Source organism: Lolium rigidum, chromosome 6 (assembly GCF_022539505.1).
Source record: "Lolium rigidum isolate FL_2022 chromosome 6, APGP_CSIRO_Lrig_0.1, whole genome shotgun sequence".
NCBI lineage: Eukaryota > Viridiplantae > Streptophyta > Magnoliopsida > Poales > Poaceae > Lolium > Lolium rigidum.
Genome location: NC_061513.1, coordinates 101,108,789 through 101,129,600, shown reverse-complemented (window position 1 = coordinate 101,129,600; position 20,812 = coordinate 101,108,789). Strand labels below are relative to the sequence as shown.

The 20,812-nt window shown below is 44.2% G+C and overlaps 1 protein-coding gene and 1 pseudogene across 1 annotated transcript; one reads left to right on the top strand and one right to left on the bottom strand.

Annotated features, from left to right (window-relative positions):
- Nucleotides 1-8,146: 8,146 nt before the first annotated feature.
- Nucleotides 8,147-12,047, top strand: LOC124665133 (CTD small phosphatase-like protein). Its single transcript, XM_047202535.1, has 6 exons — nt 8,147-8,482; nt 9,878-10,006; nt 10,097-10,217; nt 10,323-10,404; nt 11,405-11,558; nt 11,648-12,047. Exons 1-6 carry the CDS (start codon nt 8,162-8,164, stop codon nt 11,780-11,782), a joined length of 942 nt encoding a protein of 313 aa, XP_047058491.1. The 5' UTR covers nt 8,147-8,161; the 3' UTR covers nt 11,783-12,047.
- A 755-nt stretch (nt 12,048-12,802) lies between these two features.
- On the bottom strand, nt 12,803-19,747 carry LOC124667146 (annotated as a pseudogene).
- Between the last annotated feature and the right edge of the window lie 1,065 nt (nt 19,748-20,812).

Genomic DNA, 20,812 nt, shown 5'->3' with positions numbered 1-20,812 from the left:
TTCGGAACGACGCAAACCCGGCCCAAATCTGGGCTAGGTTTGCGTGGCCGCGGATGACACGCGCCGTTCGGTCGCGTCCGGGCGCTTGGCGCCTCGTCTTCCTTGGGCCCACCTGTCGGTGATCGGGGAGGCTATTGAATGTGGACTGGAGGGGATCTGTCCCTCCAATCCAGTCCCCACTCCACTCCCCGAGCGCAACCGCCGCCATGGCCCTGAAGCGAGTGTTCGCTCCCGGAGCCAATGACGACGAGGCCAGCAGCATCCGGTGTCCGCCGCCGGCGCTGCGGGCCGAAGGGAACCGCGGCGGCCTCCACATCGGAGAGGCCGCCCACGGCGGCGCGGCATTGCCGCCACCGGCGCCGCTGCTGCTGCACCCCAAGCTGGAGTCCTCCGAGGAGGACCCCGACCTCCGCGCCGCGCTGCTCATCTCAACGGCGGAGGAGGACGTGAAATGGCCGCACCTCCATGCGGCCATTCGCACCTCCGAGATGGAGGAGGCGGCCCGGCAGGCGGTGGAGGAAGCCGAGGCCTGGGAGTTGTACGCCCAGGCGCGACGGGAGGAGGAGGAAGCGGCGCGGCGGGAGGAGGCCAGGCGTCGCGCGGAGGAGGAGCGACGCGAGGAGCAGCGGCGGCAGGAGGGCAGGCGCCGCGCGGAGGAGGAGCGGCGCCAGAAGGCCAGGCGCCACGCCTGGCAGGAGAGGGAGCAGCGCCTCAGGGAGGAGGCGCTGCTCCGTGCGCCGCCGCTTCCTCGGGTGGCTCCGGACCCCCACTCTATCTGGAAGGACGCCATGTGGTCTCCGTGGCCGGAGTCCCCGGCGCGGTCGAGCCACAACAGTGTCTCGCCGCCCGGGGACGTCGTCGACGCCGACGCCGACGACGCCCACACGGCCTAGGCGGCGCACCGGCGGCCACCGCGTCGACCAAACCCTAGCTTAGGGTTTTTAGTTTAAATTTAAAGCCCGTATAGAGGGCTTCTTTTGTTAGTTATTTGCCCAAAATAGGGCTATGTACAAATTTGCCTAAAATAGGGCATATGTTTAATCAAATATCGTTTAAATTTAGATTTTTATTTTGTTTTTAGTTTTTTTTTGAATTTGCGTTGCGTCCGCGCGTTGAGCGCAGCGTGCGACCCAAACGGACACGCGGGGCACTGTCCGCGTGTCCGGGCGGCCACCCAAACGGCCCAAAACGGCGGCCCAGCGCGTTCGTTTGGGTCGCTCGGTTGGAGATGCCCTAAGAAGCTGTGCAGTTGTGGGTGCACCGATGCATTGTGCGTGTGTTTACCTTAACATTTTTTTTTAAAAAAAGTCTACTGATCTATCGATAATCATCTATAGTAATTGTAAAATTTCTTAAACTAATAAAAATTATAATTCAGTCTTTAGACCATCTAGCGACGAGTACAGGCATCAGTGCGAACCGAAAGCGCGCCACCGTCCCTTGTTCCTCTATCACGGAGCCAAGCAAAGTTTGTTGCAGTCGTGGTAAGGCTCGAAAGGACAAGCTTACCAGAGAATCAACCATTGTCAAATATGATCCACATATCGAAAAGGAGTCAAATCTGAAACCACACTGACGAAAACAAAAAAAACGACAGGATCCTAAAAGATCTACATCTTTTCGATGAAAGGAAATATATTAATACCAGACCGTGATGATAAGGGCATGTGTATATGGTGATAATCCAGTTTTCCTCATTCTCAGCTAGCTGAGATTTATATTACTGCTTAGTCAAGTCAATTACCCACTCAACCTTACCTCAACTGCATGATAGAAACCATAAAAGAGGGAGATTGAGAGGGTCGGCCAACCTAGCTCGTTGGAGGAAGGAACTTAGGGTTGGGGGTGCGGGGTAGGTGTCACCTCCGCCGGGTGATGTCTGCAAGTGCACATGGTGTATGTAGCTAATTTTGAAAAGTGAATGCAGAGAAGAGACAACATGAGCGATGTAAAGGACTTGAAACTCGATAACGACGTTCTCAAGGAGTTGAAGACTCACCACTACCATATTATGAAGTATTTGATTAAGATATTATGAAGCCATTGTAGTGTGTATACGATGAGGTCCACATAAATGTGCACTTAGTAGCACTAACATATGCCCCTCATAATCACCACGAGTTCCCCTAGCCCTTGGTTGAAATCCTAAGTAATTAAAGGTTCCCTATGATTATAGATATTAACTCTTGGGTTAGACTAGTCATAGTGGAGAGTAACATAGTGTAGTAACATGCCATGTTACTACCCTATGTTACTACCTTCATAGTGGGTAGTTACATATATGTGGTATCATGCATGTTATATTAGATTGTCAACTCATCTTGTCTTCAGAAGTGTGATGTTATGTAACATAGCTAGTACCACCCCACTCTTTTTTTTCATTTATTGGCATGCCATATCACCAAAATGTTTTGGGGTGTGTGATGTTACTACCTATGTTACTCCCACTATGAGCAGTCTTATACATAGTTGGTGGAGGCGGTTGATGATGCCACCTACTTAACTCCCATGTTCCTCCAACTACGTACAAATGATGTTTTCCCCCAATGCCCAAAGACAAATATTATGTGGTCGACAACACATATCGTTATTAAAGAAGGCCACCACACATATATTTCAAAAGAAGACAAACACAAATCTTTATTTTATTTTATAATGTTGCTAAGGTTTCGTTATTTCCCCCAAAAATAGGACTACTCACACATGGAGGAAAATAACATCATCATTATATGGGTGGAATATGAGGGATAGAATGAATACAAGTGAAAAATCCACAATAGGGTTTAGGATTACAACAGGATAAATGAAGATGGTGAAGGTGATGATGATGACGAAGATCGATGCCAAAGCCTCTAAGATCCAAGCAACGACGGCGGTGGATTCCCTCTGCGATTTTGCACTCTAGATCCTTTTCGGATGTGAGGTTTCCTTGTTCTACCGTGTCTCTAAGTCTCGCATCTCCGATCTATTGCATGGTGTGAAAGTATTTGGCGGGACGAAGCTAGTGACATATGGTACGGTCACACTACATGGGCGGATCGTATCATTGATCATTAAATCATTTGTTAGCTTATTTTTTTGATTTCTCTCTTTGGCTTGACCCCCCAACTTAATGTCAAGAACGAGTTGAGACATTAAGGATGCAAACAACCAAAAAGGAAAAAACAAAGAAAGAAAAAGGAAAATACTCCGCCACAATAATCGATCACTCCTAGCAGCTGGACCTAAACCACCACCAAATACAACACCTTGATTACAGAAAAGGTTATCCAAAAGGGACTCATCCAAGAAGAAACAAATGAATAGGGCGCCAATGCTATCACGGCCAATAAAATATTGTAGGTTTTTACCTTAGAGGAAATCTAGAATTTCTTATCAATGCCCAATGAAGGCCAGATCTTAACTTTTCACCCTAGATATCGAAACTCAGTACTCGAAGAGCACTACCAAAACTGAAGTTTCCAAGTGATGCCGCTCCTACTCACCAAGGTCGCCGCTGCAAAGCATCAATCACTAGGCTTGAATGTATATGCATGATCCAGACATGAACAACGTTCTAAAGCCGTGCCCGCACAATAGCCTGTGAAGCAACATCTCCATCGTCTCAAGACTCCGTCTTCGACAATACCTTCAGATCTTCCGATCATAGTCATCTTGACTTTCCCCACCTCTACCAACACCATGAAAATCACAAACATCGACATGTCCCATGAAGTTAACGAGAAGCAAAGCTTCGCAACACATCCCCTTGAAACCCCACAGGATGAAAATTGTGGTTTGGGGCCCTAGCGCCTAGGGCCGCCGCCCCAACTCCCTAACTCCATCGTCTTCGCCGCGTCGTTCGAGGCGATGCCCCACCGCATCCGAAGGGCTGCCCGCACGAACACCGCACGAGAAGACAGTCCCGCCTCCATGGTCGACCAGACGGCTTTTGCCCGCTGACATCCTCCAACGACATCGGGGGGGGGGGGGGAGAAGGTTGTAGAGGCAGCGGCGGGTAGAGTTTATGTCACGTCCAACCAATCGTTGGTAGTCTGCACTACCTGCACAAAGTGCGACCAGACGCGACAGTATGTTGCTACTTTGCAGCTTCTGAAAATCCGATGATTGGTGACATTGTAGCTATAGCGCACCATCAGATACCTCTCACGATGACCGGCCGCTTGAGAAAGGTTGTTGCACCAAAAGTCCCATTAGCACTGTCCTGAAACATTGGCACATGCCATACTAGACTTTTGTTCGCTGCCGAAAGCCAGAAACGAAGGAAGAAAAATATCAGGTACCCCTTTGGCTTTCGCTCTAGTTTGCCAAAGAATCTGCCGCCGTGCAAATGTTACGAAAGAAACGTTTGGCGCGTCGAAAAGTTGGCGAAAACCACCTTACCTCGCTCGAGGAGGTAGGTGCGGCTGTGTTGCGGTGCTGCCGAACTGATGACAGCCATTTTCCTCCTCTGGTGCCTTCTTTTCCAAATCTGAGGTGCCAGTGCAGACCAATCTGTAAACGACTAAACGTAACCGTGGAAAGCTGCTAAACAAACTAGAGCATCTTCTCATGCTTTTAGCGTGGACACTACAGTCGAGCTAAGCTAACAAACACATAATCAAAGAATACATATACTCTAATCTGAACTGCTGAATTTGATGGTAAATTACTTCACTGGCATGAATTTGGTGGTAAATTCAATTTCGCTCGAGTGGATAAACTTTGCAGGATTTTTTTGTGTGGAGACAGCTCAACGACCAGCGTGTATCCTGACAGCCTTTTGCACTCATCCAGAGTGTGACGTCAAGACTGTTTTATCAGTTTTAAATTCTAAAGCAACCGCTCGAAAAAAAGAATCTAAAGCAGCCCATCCAGGTACCATTGGCCGGATAACGTAGACAAGCAGGAGACGTCGAGTGATGACAAGCAAGAGACGTCTACTCTTTTATCAGTTTCTTAAGCCCATGCTTACTAAACTGGACTTATTATGCTATTGCAGAATAAAGAACATGCCACGCACCAAAGTTTACTTGGATAACGTCTCCACAACATGTAACATCCCTCCACCGTTTACTACGGGATGGTAGTTGGTTAATATTTCACACCTTATGTTTTTCCCTTTGTAGGCGAGCAGGTTTGGTTTATAGGACGGGGCAGAGGGACGCTCGCCATAGGCCTCTAGAAGCTAGAGGCCCGGATAAAGAATTGTTTGTATGCTCATATTAATATAACTTCTAATTTTGAGTTTCAACATTCAAGAGATGGCTCAAGTTATGGCTTACCATGCCTCAACTCTGACTTGTCTTACAAAATACTTTAAAACTTAAATCACTTCTCCCAATGCCACGATTTATGTCTGGTCTCCCCAAATGTGAAGAACAACACTGGTCCTCGCCTTCCCGACGTTATGAGTAGTTATTAGTGGAGACTAATGACACAATCAGCTTAATTATACTATTATGCAAGTAGCTCCCTCTCATTCACAACAGTTATGTTTGCCCCAATTATACATGTATGTTTCAGATACCGTATATTCCATCATCTTATTAATTTAGTATCAAATATGTCTACTCACATTTTTGCTAGGCATACAAATCAGTTACTCCCATAAATTTCTTATGTAATTAATTGTAGAGGTACATATATACACACGTGTATAAAGAAGCTATTGTTAGAAATAAGTATTTGGTATATAGTTCGCCTGATAACTAAATACAAGTAGTTTAAAATTTCATCGAGATTCCAAAGACCATGTGTCTATCAAATGTACAGATTATTAAATTTCTATTGCATTAGTGCAACATTTTTCATTAGAAATACAATGTGTTTTAAGTTTTGTCTCTTAATGGCCCCTTGGCTGTAGGGAAGTTTCACTACTTTGAAGAAGGGGCCCTTGGTGTCGTGTTGTTCTAAGGCCCCCAAAATCTATGGACCGGCCCTGCATCCAACAGTATCAAATAGTTAAACAAGTTTCATTTTAAGGGCATTATGGTCACCGCTCCTCCTCGACAAAGTGACACGATTTTTCCATAGACTACTACCTCACTTAGTTGTGTGAAGCTAGAGTTATAACAACCAGACAATTGGCTAAACCCACTTGACAACATGACAACTGCAGATCTGAGGACTAGCAACGGAGGAGAACTATATATGCAAGGTGCTCGCCACCATAGTTGTTGCCACATGAGCACCTGTCGACCACAATCACCAACCTAGTGGTTACACTAGCTAGATCCAACTCTAGGACGGTGCACCAAGAGGAAATATATAGAACTAGTGTCTCAATTGTTCGATCTGATTGTATCGGATCTAGGGTTTCCCACACATCGTCTAGGGCAGGGAGACAAGAAGCACAACGATGACTTCAATATGTAGCAAGAAAACACTACATTGGTGAAATTCCTTTGAATTTGTTAGTGTCAATTTGATTTTCTAGGAGTATTGCTTCAATTACAAAGGGTAATAGTAAAATCCATTGGCGCCATTTGACACCAATCAATCCATGCTAGCTATGACCCTAGCGGCACCAACATGCATCGTCATCATCAACCCCTACCGGCCGACCCACCTTCCAAACCTATAGCGGGCTGACTCACCCGATGCACCACCAATGCCTTCTGTCTTGCCATAGAGAGAGCCCGATCTAGGTCCCGTATGCGCCCGATCTATAACCCCAGAACCAGAACACCACGCCCCTGCAATAATGGGGGTATATGCAAATTCTTTGCTAGATAGTACAACACGTTACAGACTCCAATGTCAGGAAACCTCAAAAAGTGACCAGGCTACATGTAGCCCAGCTAACGATTTTTTTTATATTCATTTTTTTACTTCGAAAAAATCTGAAAATGCAAGTACATACGATTTTATTATGTACAAAAGTTTCAAAGAATTGTGTTTTCATTTGTGACCTACACAAAATAGAAAAATGTGAGGACCAAAATTGAATTTTCACATGCATGTATACTTAAAGCCACATTTCTTTGATTTGTGTAGCCCAAATACAACGTATTTCTCAACGAAAATCGGACCGTTCCTAGAAATCGTCTTTGCATCTCTGTAAAAAATGCAGATTTAAAAAAAAAACTTAGGATAGCATTTTTTCCGAGTTCCATATGTCCGTTCTTCCTTCTGTCTCCCTGATTGCTGGCTCTAGTTATGCGCCTGTTACGACCAAACTACTCCGCTTTGACGTTTTCGTTGTTGTTAATCGTTAAGAACACAGAGCGGGTCAAAGGGGCCTACTTACTTAGGTATAATCATCAAGCACGAAATGTCGAGAAAGAATGTCTCCGCTGCAAGGCAGTGCGGCATGCCATCTCTTGGGAGAAAGGAATATTTCTAACAACCATCAGAATTCCTTTATCTAAGTTCCCTATGCCGTCTAATTCAACATCTTCTTAGCACCGTGGAAAGAGTTGGCCAATTAGTTTGGAAGAAAATGTCAGCTGTAGAATTTCTCTAGTATTTCTGTAGCTGGTACAAATAGTCCGTCCAGGAAACGTGTTTATCTTAACCCAGCTGTTCTCAGCAATCAAGGCATGGAGAAGCACATTGTTGAAATCAACTGAACCTGGTTGACTAAATTACCATTTTCAACGTTACTGGTACACCATTATAAGTATTCATAGTTACTTTCGTCAAAACAAATTAATTAACACAGGTTGTTGATAAGCATCAAAGGCAGCAGGCAGAAATGCACGCAAAATATAGAATTTCTCTAGCATTTCTGTAGTGGTGCAAATATTTTTTTTAAACCAAAATACCATGTCAACGTTACTAGTACACCATAATAGTTCATAGTTACTTTCGTCAAAACAAATTAATTAGTAGCAGCACATGCTGATAAGCATCAAAGGATTCAAAGCCAGCATGTAGAAATGCACACAAAATATATTAACCAGGAGAAAACTGGGTGTGGCCGTATGATAATTCCTCTCCTCCCGGCAGCTCGCCAGTTTAGCCGTACTGTCCCTGACATCTGGGCCCACCAAATCTACCCCCCAATCACCGATCCCCTGTCCCGCTAAGCCCACCCGGCCACAAAGCACCAGAGCACGTCCACGTACGTGCACGCGGCCGCAGAGACCGAGCACCACCTCCACCCTCCTCCGGTCGCCTCCGGCATCGCCCCTCCCCGCCCGCACGCGTGTGGCGCGACAACCTGCCGCTGGCGTCCATGGCAGCCGCGGAGGTGTACTCGCCGACCGCGGCGGCGGCGGCGCAGCACCAGCAGCGCGGGAAAGCGGCGACGCAGGCATGGCAGGCGGTCGTGGGGTGGATCGGCTTCCTCCTCCAGGTCCTGCTCCAGATCCTCCGCGGCACGCCCTCCTGCGCCCAGCTCCTGTCCTTCGTCGGCTTCCGCTACCCCCTCCTCTCCTCCACGGCGGCCTCCGACCAGCCGTTGCCGGAGGTGGCCTTCATGCCGCTCCGCTCCGAGATCCCGGCCGACGCGGCTCCTGTCCCGGCGCCTCCGCTGGAGCCCCTGGAGCGCCTCACGGTACGAAAGATTCCGGCTTTTATTGGATTCATTCGAGCTAATTTGGTGTTCTGGGCGGAGGGGAATGGAGACTTCGGGAACGAGATGGATTCCAATACGATAGGAGATGGACCTGTCTGTATCCAATTACAGTATGCTTCGGTCCTCGGGTGATTAGGCGGAGCGATTGATTGAGCTAATTGGGCGTTTCGCCTGCTTAATTCAGTTTTGCTTGATTGATGTCTTCTTTTGGCTGCTGAATCCGTGCGTGTGCTATAGAGCCATTTTGGGGTGCTGGGTGGTAAAAAAGGCATCTTCTCCGATTACGAGCACCAACAGTTCGTTGTGCTGCGAATCCAAAACAAAGCTTAATGGTGTCAGTAGCAAATAACTTTACGAGCAGTGAGGATTTGCTGTGCTTCAATCCCAAAACAAGGGCCTATTGGTTTTAGTGGCCAAGGACTGCATTAATCTCACATCTAGACAAGGGCTGCTTTGAGAATTTACGGGATTCCAGTGTTGCTACCTTAGAAGATCAAATACTTAATCAGGCAATTTGGTAGTATTGCATTTTATCGTGTAGTCAATTTGGCATAGGTGATTTTAGAAAAGTTGCTGTCTGCGTTGTTATTTTAGATAGTTCACCCTGCTGTCAATACTAGCATCGTGATTGGAGCTGAGTTATGAGATTATGCACTTGGCTGATGATAGATGGATCAGCATGTGAGTTTTTTTTTTTTTTTTTGAAACGGAGGCAAAAGCTTTGCCTCATCCATTCATTAAGAAGAAGGTGCCCGGTTTTTAGGAGAAAACCGGGCAAAAACCAACAACAACAGTGCCAGAGCACACCCATAACCACACACACTCCGCCAGAAGGGCACACCCAGCCACCCTGGCTACCCACAAAAGCTAAGAAGCTCAAGCCGGCCTATGCCAAACAGATGGCTCATCGAGGAGAGACCGGCAGCTCCGCTTCTGACGGCGAGCCTTGGAGAGGAGATGCGCAAGACAAGCGCCGAATAGGACCTTCACCGGACCGCCCCTCGAAGGTCATCGTACACCGCCCGAGGGTGGGCTTCGACTTCACAGCAAGGAGAGACCACCACGAAGACATTCGAACACGCCGGAACGGAGCCGACTAACATGACCTTGCCGCAACCAAACCTTGGTCACCACCATCGTCGTTGCTACTAGCACATATACTCGTGACAGGGTTTTTTGGAAGCATATTTAGTTTGGACAGGCAAGCAACTTGGGTCCCTGATGAGCTTATAGCTTCACACTAATAGAACGAACTGAATTAATGTTTGTGTTAAAGCTAAACATCACTACCTATTAACGAACCAAAATTTAGGAAGTCATTTTTAGTTATAAACTTGTTCACTGTGTCTGAATAAATCTTGGCTATCTGTTCAGGTAGTGCTTGACTTGGACGAGACTTTAGTTTCTGCGTATGAGTCATCTGGTCTTCCTCCTATTGTACGCGCCCAAGCTGTTGAAGCGGGACTACATTGCTTTGACATGGAGTGCATATCCACTGATAAGGTACCAAACTTCTTCTCTTGCTACTTCAGTTCCATAATCATTTTAATCGCTACTGACAAAGAATTTTTTTTTCTGGTGTGATCTGTAAAGGACGCTGAAGGAAAACAAAAGGTGAATCATGTTACTGTTTTTGAACGTCCTGGTCTACATGAATTTTTGAAGAAAACTAGTGAATTTGCAGATCTTATCCTATTTACAGCAGGTTTGGAAGGTACGTTTGCTGGCTGGATGCTACCTTTTTTTTGCATTTGTCTGTCACATGAGCCAATCAATTCAACCTCACACTCTCACAAAACCTCTGCAAATTTCTCCTCAGGTTATGCAAGACCTTTAGTGGATAGAATAGATGCCCACAATAGATTCAAACTCCGTCTCTATCGTCCATCAACTGTTACTACGTAAGTAATACAGACTTCCCTATGGGATACAAACTATTGTGTAACATTGTGCGGTTGTAACCACATCTTGGTGATAACCGTTACTAATTTGCTTTCTGTCTTGTGTGCTAAACTAATCAGTTGAATGCTAAATGGACACCAGTATTTTCTTAGGTCGAATAGCACACAAGTTTTATTTATAATTCATTAATTTGCATGAGGTGCACACTAATAGAGATTGGTCAGTTTCCATCAATTTGAGTTACGAGTTACAGATTGTAAAAGGTTGCCACACAATCATTTCTAGTAAGGCATATCATGCATTGCATGTATCACATGATGGGTGATTAGAGAGGAAGATGATAGGCTGCAGTGTTTGAGTTGTGTAAGGATTATAGCGCAGACCATAGTGTGCGCTGTTGGAGGCCGTGGCCATGGACCTATGCATTTTGATGCCAGTCTCGAAGGGGCTGCTAAGGCAGGCGGACAGAATATAAGGAATTTATTGCCCATTCTTCATAGTCAATCCATATTCTTTCTCATGCTTTCTGGCGCCAGTAAGAAAGAAGCTGCTCATTAATTCCACTTCTCTTGGTCTTGCTTTGGACTATTGGAGATGCACGCATCTTCAATAGCTTAGGATGCATTTTACTGAGAATCGTTTGCTTGATTGGGTGTAGAGGACATCAAAATGGTGGGCATGCTAGAGATAACCAATAGTTACTTACGTTCTAAGGGTCAATATGTCAGTTAATTAATTACATTTGTGTCACAAAACATAATCCATCTGTGCCACTGCGTTCAAGGCATGTCCCTGTTCCAGTCTCTAGTAATGAACTCATGGTGCTTTCCTTATCTATGCATGAACAGATGTTCATGTTCACTTGTCACTTACTTAATAGTGATTTGCTTAGATTCTTGCGGTTTGGTGCAAGCCTTATTGAGAGTGGATATAATACTGATTTGTCAATGACATAGTGAGCCATTTCATTTGCTGATATCACTGGGTGCGCAATTTCAGGGAGTACAGAGAGCATGTGAAAGATCTTTCTTGCCTGTCCAAAGAATTCAGTAGAATCGTCATCGTCGACAACAATCCGTTCAGCTTCATAGTGCAGCCTTTGAACGGAATACCTTGTGTTCCATTTTCTGCCGGACAACACTCAGATGATCAAGTAACTGATAATACACATCAATCATTTAGTGGTTCTGGTTTTCTAGTTTCGACAGGTATATTGATTTTGTTTTGTTTGCAAATTTCCAGCTCATGGAGGTTATATTTCCACTTCTGAAGCATCTCTCTCTCCAGAGAGATGTGAGGCCAGCCTTGTACGAAAGGTTTCATATGCCTGAATGGTTCCAAAAGCATGGGATCCCCCGAACTGATCATGCAGTGTGAGAATTGTTTAGATGGAGGATCAAGTGCCTACCAAGCCATAAGTCCCTTAGGGGAGAGCACTTGTACATTATTATTTATATTCATTTAGGTTTCCTGATAAGGTCACGTCATTGTTCATACGGGATTGCCGTGTCTGGAGATAAAGGAATTGTAATCTAGCAGAATGTCAGTTATGTATTGGTGTTAACATCAATTGTTGTATATCTCTTGTTGTAAAATTTGATTGTTGATAGTTCAGATGATTTAATATACAGTTGAAGGGTCTGACTATGATGTCAAGGGGCTGACAGAGTTTTAGTCAGATTTTTTCAGGAAATTCACCTAAAAAGAAACGGAAACAGAATCCAGGGAATTGAGGAAACAGAATTCTCCAAAATCATGTGTATCTTATAATTAACTCACAGGGTCTCTAAACCATATGATAGTACTTACATAGGCCTCAGCTGATAACATATCAGTCTTATAATTAACTCAAGAGGAAGTCTTCTGAAATAAGACATGAGCACTTACAAGTCACAACCATGTTTTCTGAGCGACCTGAACTTTTACTCTTGCTGGCATTCTTATGGACATGATGGCTTCTTATCTGAGAACGTGAAAATCTTTGGAACTTCACATGCTCCCTCATAAACGCCATCGAACACGGCCACCACGCTAGAGAATGCAGGTTCCAAAACTGAAGGACTGCAAGTATACCTTAGTGTTGGATTTAGTACACAACAAAGAAAATAAATTACTACTATGCCTAAAGATGTAAGCTTCTGAAAAGGCCACAGTTACAAGATTTAATCATTTGAATTACTATGATAAATAACCAAAATAGAAATTGACCGCATGATATTAACAAGGTTTATAGCTTTCTCAAACATTCCCAACACCACCAAGAGTTAACAACAAAGTACACATAATACACCTCACAAACTTGGTTTGTAGCCTTCATAAACATTCCCCCAACATCACTAACAGTTCATAACCAAATACAGATAGAACAAACAATCATCGTTTCTCGACATCTCTGAGCAGATACACTTAGTTGAGCTACACCTTCAGACCTCCCCATTTGATCCATCCATCCTGTTGAAGACTTGTAGTTGCTACAACATCCCAACAGAGGCAGGCTGTCAATCCTGCATGAGATCCCAGTTTGTAAAAATGAGAACATTACTTCAGTGATGGTAGAGACAATAAATCACTTCTCTGAAATACTGACCCCCAAAATCGCATCGAACAGTAAATCCCTTTGCAATATAAAAAGGAATCTAGACTTAATTTATTTGGTTTCATTCATGCTGATGACCACATTATTGGTGCATAACAATCAGCAGAAGCTCTTACAAGCATTTAGCTACTAATAGTCCAAACTCCAGTCTAACTGGCAACTGAATAAAAAGTTTATAATCAAATTGGCAAGTTGTCAATTGTTCCAATAAAAAAACTGAATCTATCTCAGAAAAGTGAAATTTAACACGATTAAAAATGCAGTGAGTGATAAAGAGCTAAAGACTTGCTCGATAACATCAGGGAATAAACAGACGGCACTACTTGCTAGGCTTAGCATTAATGCTGTCCTTTAGCATGAATGTGCCAAAAAGAAACACAGCAAGCATCTACTATCTATTATATACTAAAAGCAAAATACGGAGGTCTAAAATAAAGACACCACATTAATCCACATCATCTTAATTATTTTGATAGTTAGATCTAAAATATGTGGCCAAAATTTAACCATCAGATTTAAGTATAAAATAATTATCCACCTTTGCCATTACATACAAAAACACGTCCACGCTATGACCCTATACCGATGTGTCCCATTAGGTTAATTTTCTTTGCCTACACAAATACAAGAGATGAGTTCCTATCTGCGTGGCCCTGCACATCGCCCTCATCCTCATCGTCGCAGCCTCAGCTGAAGCTACGGCATGATATGCTTGTTCAGATGCTTTACCATGTGAATGTGTGAAGGTATTTGTTCAGATGCTTTACCATGCCTATAATCTATAATGATAGGAATTCACACTGCCGCCGGCCGCCACCCACGGTCCTTCATGTTGATGCTTCCAGGCCACACAATCGAGGGTTCCTCAACAGTACCCATGCAGATGTGCCCGACTCACGATGAGTTGATGACTATGAGCTGATTCTTAGCTGGATGACGTGTCGGACAGTACCATGACTGCATCCTCCGGCGTCTTGAACGGCATACAGTGTCTAACTATACATGTGGTGGTTGCGTACTCTCCGGCAAGAGGGACCGAACAAGCAGATTGAGGTTTCTACATGTCGCATTGGTGGCATAGATGGGGTTCCCATGAAAGGTTGATCAGAATTTGGTGAGGACCTTCCAGCGTAGAGGGAACGAGACTACAAGAGTATAATACGCTCATGTTCCTGCCTTTCCAGATGACGACGTGAGTATGCTGATCATGCTTGGTCTATTTCTATTACCAAAAGTTAGCTGTGTACGCTCTTTTCTCGAGCCTCTATGTTCTATATTGGATATTTGTTCGCCTATCCAAATAAACTTCTATTGAGCATGGGGAATCTGCATCTCTTTTACTACAATTTAGCTTCTTTTTTTTTTCATTTCCCTACTCAGTTTCCAAAAGTTAGATGTGTACGCTATTTTCTCGAGCCTCTATGTTCTATATTGGATATTTGTTCGCCTATCCAAATAAATTTCGATTGAGCATGGGGAATCTGAATCTATTTTACTACAATTTAGCTTCTTAATTTCCTTTTCCCTACTCAGTTTTCACTGGAATCAATAATTAATTGAATAGATGCAAGATACTGGACATACATATATTCTTTTAAGACTACAAGTTGAGTCAAATATTTGAGGTCAACAATTAAAGCTAGCATCGTTTGTAACATATATTCTGGTGATGTCATCGCTAAATTCCCAAGCATACAATGGCAAGTGAGTTACGTAAGGGCTCTTATATTGATGAAATATAAATGTTCAGCTTTGAGCTGAGAAGTCCATTTACGAAGATTAGGACTGAGACCGACTACATATAAATGATTCACTACACTTTTTATAATCGACAAGTGCCTAATTTACCTACAACCTAGCTCTCATTCAGCTTATTTACACACTAGTTTATAGCAATGATTCAATCCAATGCTGTTTCGGAGAACAGTAAACCAAGAAACACATATTTAAACAAGCCGATCTATTTTAGTCTTCGATCAGAATATTTTGATATAGGTTCACACAGATATCCTTCACAATCACACACTATACATGCAATTTATGTTTTAGGCCACACCAACAACAACCTTAAGAGAAACCTATAGAGTAGGCGAGACTATCTATTAGACCAATCTCTCTTTTTGCATATAGTAAATGGAGCATCCATTTTTATAAAAAAAATTAACCATCCAGTTTCAGTATATCCAATTTTTACCGTCGGCTCGATAGTATAGTAATCCTGGGAATACCTCAGCTAACTTCTTTAGTAGGCCTACTTATTAATTGATTCAATGAATTATTTTTTTCATCAAAAGTAGTACCCTCTGACCCAAATTAGTTGTTGCATATCAATAAATCTAGACAAATTTAGGCAACATTTTTTTTCTAAATCTGCGAGAATTAATTTGGATCAGAGGGAGTAATCCAGTAATCAACTGACATCAGAATGTTTCAGTCTCTCATCCACTATACAACTATATTTAATTGGTTTTACTTAGATTGCAACCGAACTAAACATTAATATAATCATGTATCACTTATTTTGCGGGTTAATCATCTATTAATTTACATATATATTCCGAGCATGGTAGACATGTGACACTACCGGAAAAATAGGCATTGCCGTGCAACCTTTCTTTGCCATGCGCCTCCGCACGGCAAAGAAATCTTTGCCGTGCAAAGTCAGGAAAATGCACGGCAAAGAAACGACGCACGGCAAAGACTCGATTAAACGCACGACAAAGAAGGCCGCATGGCAACGGTAGAAATCAGCGCACGGCAAAGAATCCACGCACGGCAACGGAAGAAACCAGCACACGGCAAAGATTCGATGCACGGCAGTTTTCTTTGCCGTGTACCAGGACACTACACACGGCAAAGGTGTGGCTTTGCCGTGCGTTTTTGTGTAACACACGGCAAAGGAGCTATGTTCTGATTGGTCCAAATCATAGTCCCACGGATTTACTCCTTGCACCGTTAGATCTTTAAAAATACAACGGCCTTGGTCTCTCCAATCCTTCCCTGTGCTTTCCCTTCTGTATGTGGGGACCCCGCGCACATGCAGCCTCAACCAAAATATCTCCACCGTGAGCGCGCTCTCTCTCCATTGCTTTCCCTTCTCCTCTCTCTCCTAAATTATTAGCTCTCTCTCTCTCTCGTGCTGGGCGACGCGGAGGCACGGCGGCCTGGCGTGCGGCAACCCGGACGCCACGACGGCGGCCTGGCGTGCAGCGACCCGGATGGCACGACGGCGATGCGGAAGCCTCAGCCACGCGTGCGGCGACGCGGAGGCACGGCGGCCTGGCGTGCGGCGACCCGGACGCAACGACGGCGGCCTCGGCCTGGCGCACGCCGACGCGGACGCACGACGGCGCGCACAGCGACGCGGATGCGACGACAGCGGCCTCGGCTTGGCGCACAGTGACGCGGACGCGACGGCGGCCTGGGGCACGGTGACCCAGACGCGACGACGGCGGTCTCGGGCTCGGCCTAGCGCACGGCGACGCGGACGCGACGGCGGCCTGGCGCGCGGCAACCTGGACGCGACGACGGCCTGGCGCGGTGACACGCCGCGACGCAGACGACGGCCTGGCGCGGTGACACGCCGCGACGCGGATACGGCGGCGCCTGCGCGCAGTAGCAGACGCAAGCGGTGGCGGACATTAATTTTTTTAATTCAAAACTAGGCTTTGCCGTGCGGTATTTAGAAATGGCGCAAGGCAAAGGTTGCCCGCACGGCAGAGGCTCACGACGCACGGCAAAGGCAGCCCGCACGGCAGAGGCTATTAACGCACGGCAAAGAAATCGACGCACGACAAAGCCTTTGCCGTGCAATATTCGCGATGCGCACGGCAAAGATGTCGTTGCCGACGGAGACTTTGCCGTGCGATCTTTGCCGTGCGGAATCGCACGGGAAAGTCTTTGCCGTGCGTATAGAGCCCTTTGCCGTGCGAATTGTTGCACGGCAACGTCCTTCTTTCCCGTAGTGTGAGTGTTCTTTCTTTCCATTTCCAATTACATTTACTACAAGGAGCAGAATACAATATCATTACCGCATTATTCTGATTTTAAGCTCATCCATCCGGCTTGAAATCCAAGTTTAAATAGGATTATGCCAAACAAAATTCACAGCGCAGACATATGAACTTTTCAAAGGGTCATACTATGAGTTTAAGTTCGATCAATATATATTTTACATTGTGAGGTCACTTATAAGGACAAAGAGACTCTATTCTTCATCATTCACTACTGTAAGATCAGGAATCCAAATCATATTGACAAGTTTATGTCACTTATGGTCCTAAGAGTAACTTCTTAGAAGTCAGAGGAAATCGTAGTACTAATATGTTTCATCTCAAAACATACAATTTAGTTTAAAATTGACTAGAATGAAAATGTTTAGGAGTTGAGCCATTACTGAAAAGGAAACCACCCTTGCCATATTTGCAACCATGTTGCAGTATATATTATGGGTTTATGATTCATAGTACAACTCTCAGGTTGAACCTATTATCGATAACCTCTAGGTGACATCTAGCCTAAAAGAGATTATACACGTTTTTTTCCCCTCTAAGGTATCTGACATGAATGGCTACCTTTTATTAAATTTCTTCAGGGTTTTTTTAGCGATGTTTATTTGTCTATTTTTTTTCCATACAATATCCATGTAATGGCACTTAATGCGTGTATTTTCAATTTTTATGCTTGAAGTAAAGTAATGGATATCTCCTCTCAATTTCAGGTAAAATCAGCACCCTATGCAAGTGAACAGATGATTAATTTTAAGAGAGAATCCTGATGCTATCTTGAGAATGTATGTCATTTGTTTTCCCATATCTCAGCGAAAAATGATTGCTCTTGACCTCTATATTGCTCAATATAAAAAAAGGGCAGCCCGGTGCATGAAGCTCTTGCTTTGCGTGGGGTCCAGGGAGGGGTTGGACCACATCGAGTCTATATTGCTCAATATATTAATCACCAATCATAAAAGATGGATAAGAAAAGACCGGACTGGGTCATTCTCAGTTTCTTTCATTTGTGCTACCACCCTTTGAGGTCAGACTTTTCTCATCCAATCCTAATACGTTATGTTTCTGAGATGTAATTACTTGAAGTTAAGTTTAGCGATATAAGGCCCTTTTCCATCAAATATTCACCTCACGTGAATTCCAGATGCATGGAGTCATAATTAGCTTTACTATTGAATTTTGTCGTCTACTTAAATGAACATGAAAGAATTACGAAATTGCAGGATTCGTGCACTTTTTTTCTTGTATTTATCACAAGATCAAGAAATTAGAAGCAACTTTGTTTCCAGTTTACCGATTCATAAATTTGTTGACCACATCAAATGCATATATATGTTGCATGGGAAGTTTTAATCTAGACCGTCGCCCAATGGGTTACAAAATAGGTTGTTGAGAAAAAACATGTATTTTAATATTTCTAATAAAAAAAGTTCCATCATATTTTGTTATTTCTTAGCACTGCACTCATATATATCAAAACATTCAAAGTTACACATTTAGGACTGTATCCATATCCAATAAAATGTCGTATGTTTAAACACAAGTAAAATAATATTGACATAAGAGAGAAAAAAGACTCAATACTGTCTATAACTCTATATACTGTGCTAGTTTTTTTAACAACAGCAAGTATCTGATGAAGGCTAAGAAAATGTAGATACTGCAGTTTACTTGAATCATAGAATAAAAATGACCTATTCTTTGTCAGGTTCGGAATATCAAAAATGAAAAAAAAAAATCATCTGATGGCCCAAAAAGAAAAAGACAATGATACCTTGCCGACATTTCACGAAGCACCTTCAACTTGAAGACATGGCTTGTCGCATACCAAAGAACGAGACCACGGCATAATGTAGAGATGGATATGACTATCATATCTCTTCTGAAAAAGCAAGTCAATGTCTGATGTCTCCAGATCTAAAGATAGGAACCAGCATGGAAGATTGGCATCCTCGAAGGTCTCACGGGTAGAGAAGTAGACAAATCCATCAACAACACCCACAACCTTGAGTTCACGGTGTTCCTCGAGTGTACACCCAGTCTCCTCAATAATAAATTCTAAATCAAACAGCTCACCTTTCACCCATCATCACAAATTTTCCGGACCCAAACATACAGTTTGAATGCAATTGCAACAACGATACAGAGCATCCCATCCTTGGTGTTGCCAACCCTAAACATGTGAGTACGTCCTTGCAAGTAGGGCGGCAGATCCATCCGAGAGAACTGTAATGTCGTGGTGTTGAGCAGGAGCATGGAGGCTTCATCCAAGTATATCCAGTAGACGAACCTACCAGCGGTAAGCCAGTGCTTTTCCTGGGCAGACTGCAGCGTCTTCACAGCTTGGGACCAGGGGAAAACCTTCCACGCCCTGGTATCCGAGGAGAAGACCGCAGCGCGTGCCCGCGACTCGTCATGGCAGGCATAGATCACGCGGAACACCCCGTCGTCCTCTTCAGGGGAGATGATGTGGAAATCAAAGCAGTTGAAGTTGTCGTTGGAGCAATGGTAGAACTCGGCCGGCGGCTGGGGAAAGCGGGGGACGAGCGGACGGCGTGGAGGAAGGTGCGGCAGGCGAAGGCGGCGCGGACGAGGCTCGGTAGGGAGGGGAGAAGGAGGAATATCTCGCGGAGGAGGTCGTCGCCGAGAGCGGTTAAGGTGGTAGGAGATGGTTCCGCCGGCGGCGGCTCTGGTGGTTGCTGGGAGGCCATGGTTCACACTGGAACTGCTGCAGCTACAATTTCAGTCGGTGAGAACGGCAGTCCTTTTTTTTTTCTTTTCTTTTGGAGATGCCTTGAGACAAAAATAACCCCGTGTTCTGTCGACTAGTATCCTATCGCAAAATCTTGAGGAAATTGTTTTTTTTCTACAATCAATACCACCTATATTTATAGTAACAAATAGTACATGTAGACACGAGCTGACTCCAACAATTACAAAATACTCCCTCCGTTCCTTTCTATAGTGCCTATAGATTTTTAGCATTTGTTTCATAATATAAGGCTGTAGCTTGGCTTTTTTTCAATTACCCCCTCCCCGGTCAAGTCCAACACGACATGCATGAAAAAAAATTCATACAAAATAGGAAACAATTAATTGAGATTCCTAATGCATGGCCCCAAGGATTGCTTAGATTTAGAAATCAATGTTTTTCTTTCCTTTAAACCTGGCTGCACATATATGGAGAGTCAATCAGACAGATTTTTGAGATTTGTTACGGTAAGTTAGAAAGTTATCGATTTCCCTAATTTTAGTCTGATCTCAAATCGTTCAATCAGGGGGTCTTGTGTAAAAAATACTCATGTGCTAATTTCCGTGCCAAAAATCTATAGGCACTATAGAAAGGAACGGAGGGAGTATAAGTCTAAAAGATACTAACAATTTTTCGAGGTCTTCAAATTTTATCTTCTTCTAGAACATAATCTTGCACTCTTCTGAAGGTAGCCACAAATAGATAACAAATACCAATGAAGGTTCTCCCATAATTTTAATTTGAGCCGCAATGCCAAGGCTGCGTGCATGCGCGCAACTATTAAAGCAGTCATTCAACATCGGCAAGAGTACCAACACCAGTATGTCAGGGAATAACAACCGACTAGCCTTATCAATGTCGATGGAGAGCCGAGAATACGAATCACCATTGTCGATGACGTAGCAGCCGGGATAAAAACAGCGGGGATAATCCTCCTCGCGGTAACAACGACAGAAGATCAAAAATCGATCTGGTGAAGCAAGATCTGAAGGCCCATACCTAGAGGATTGTAATCTTTCAACACCACTGTTGACGTCGAAAAGGAGATCTCG

Excerpts from the sequence above, each read along its gene's own strand:
- LOC124665133 (XM_047202535.1), top strand. The coding sequence starts at position 8,162 with ATGGCAGCCGCGGAGGTGTACTCGCCGACCGCGGCGGCGGCGGCGCAG. Across the intron at positions 8,483-9,877 it reads AGCCCCTGGAGCGCCTCACG|GTAGTGCTTGACTTGGACGA; the intron begins GTACGAAAGATT and ends CTATCTGTTCAG. Across the intron at positions 11,559-11,647 it reads GACAACACTCAGATGATCAA|CTCATGGAGGTTATATTTCC; the intron begins GTAACTGATAAT and ends GCAAATTTCCAG.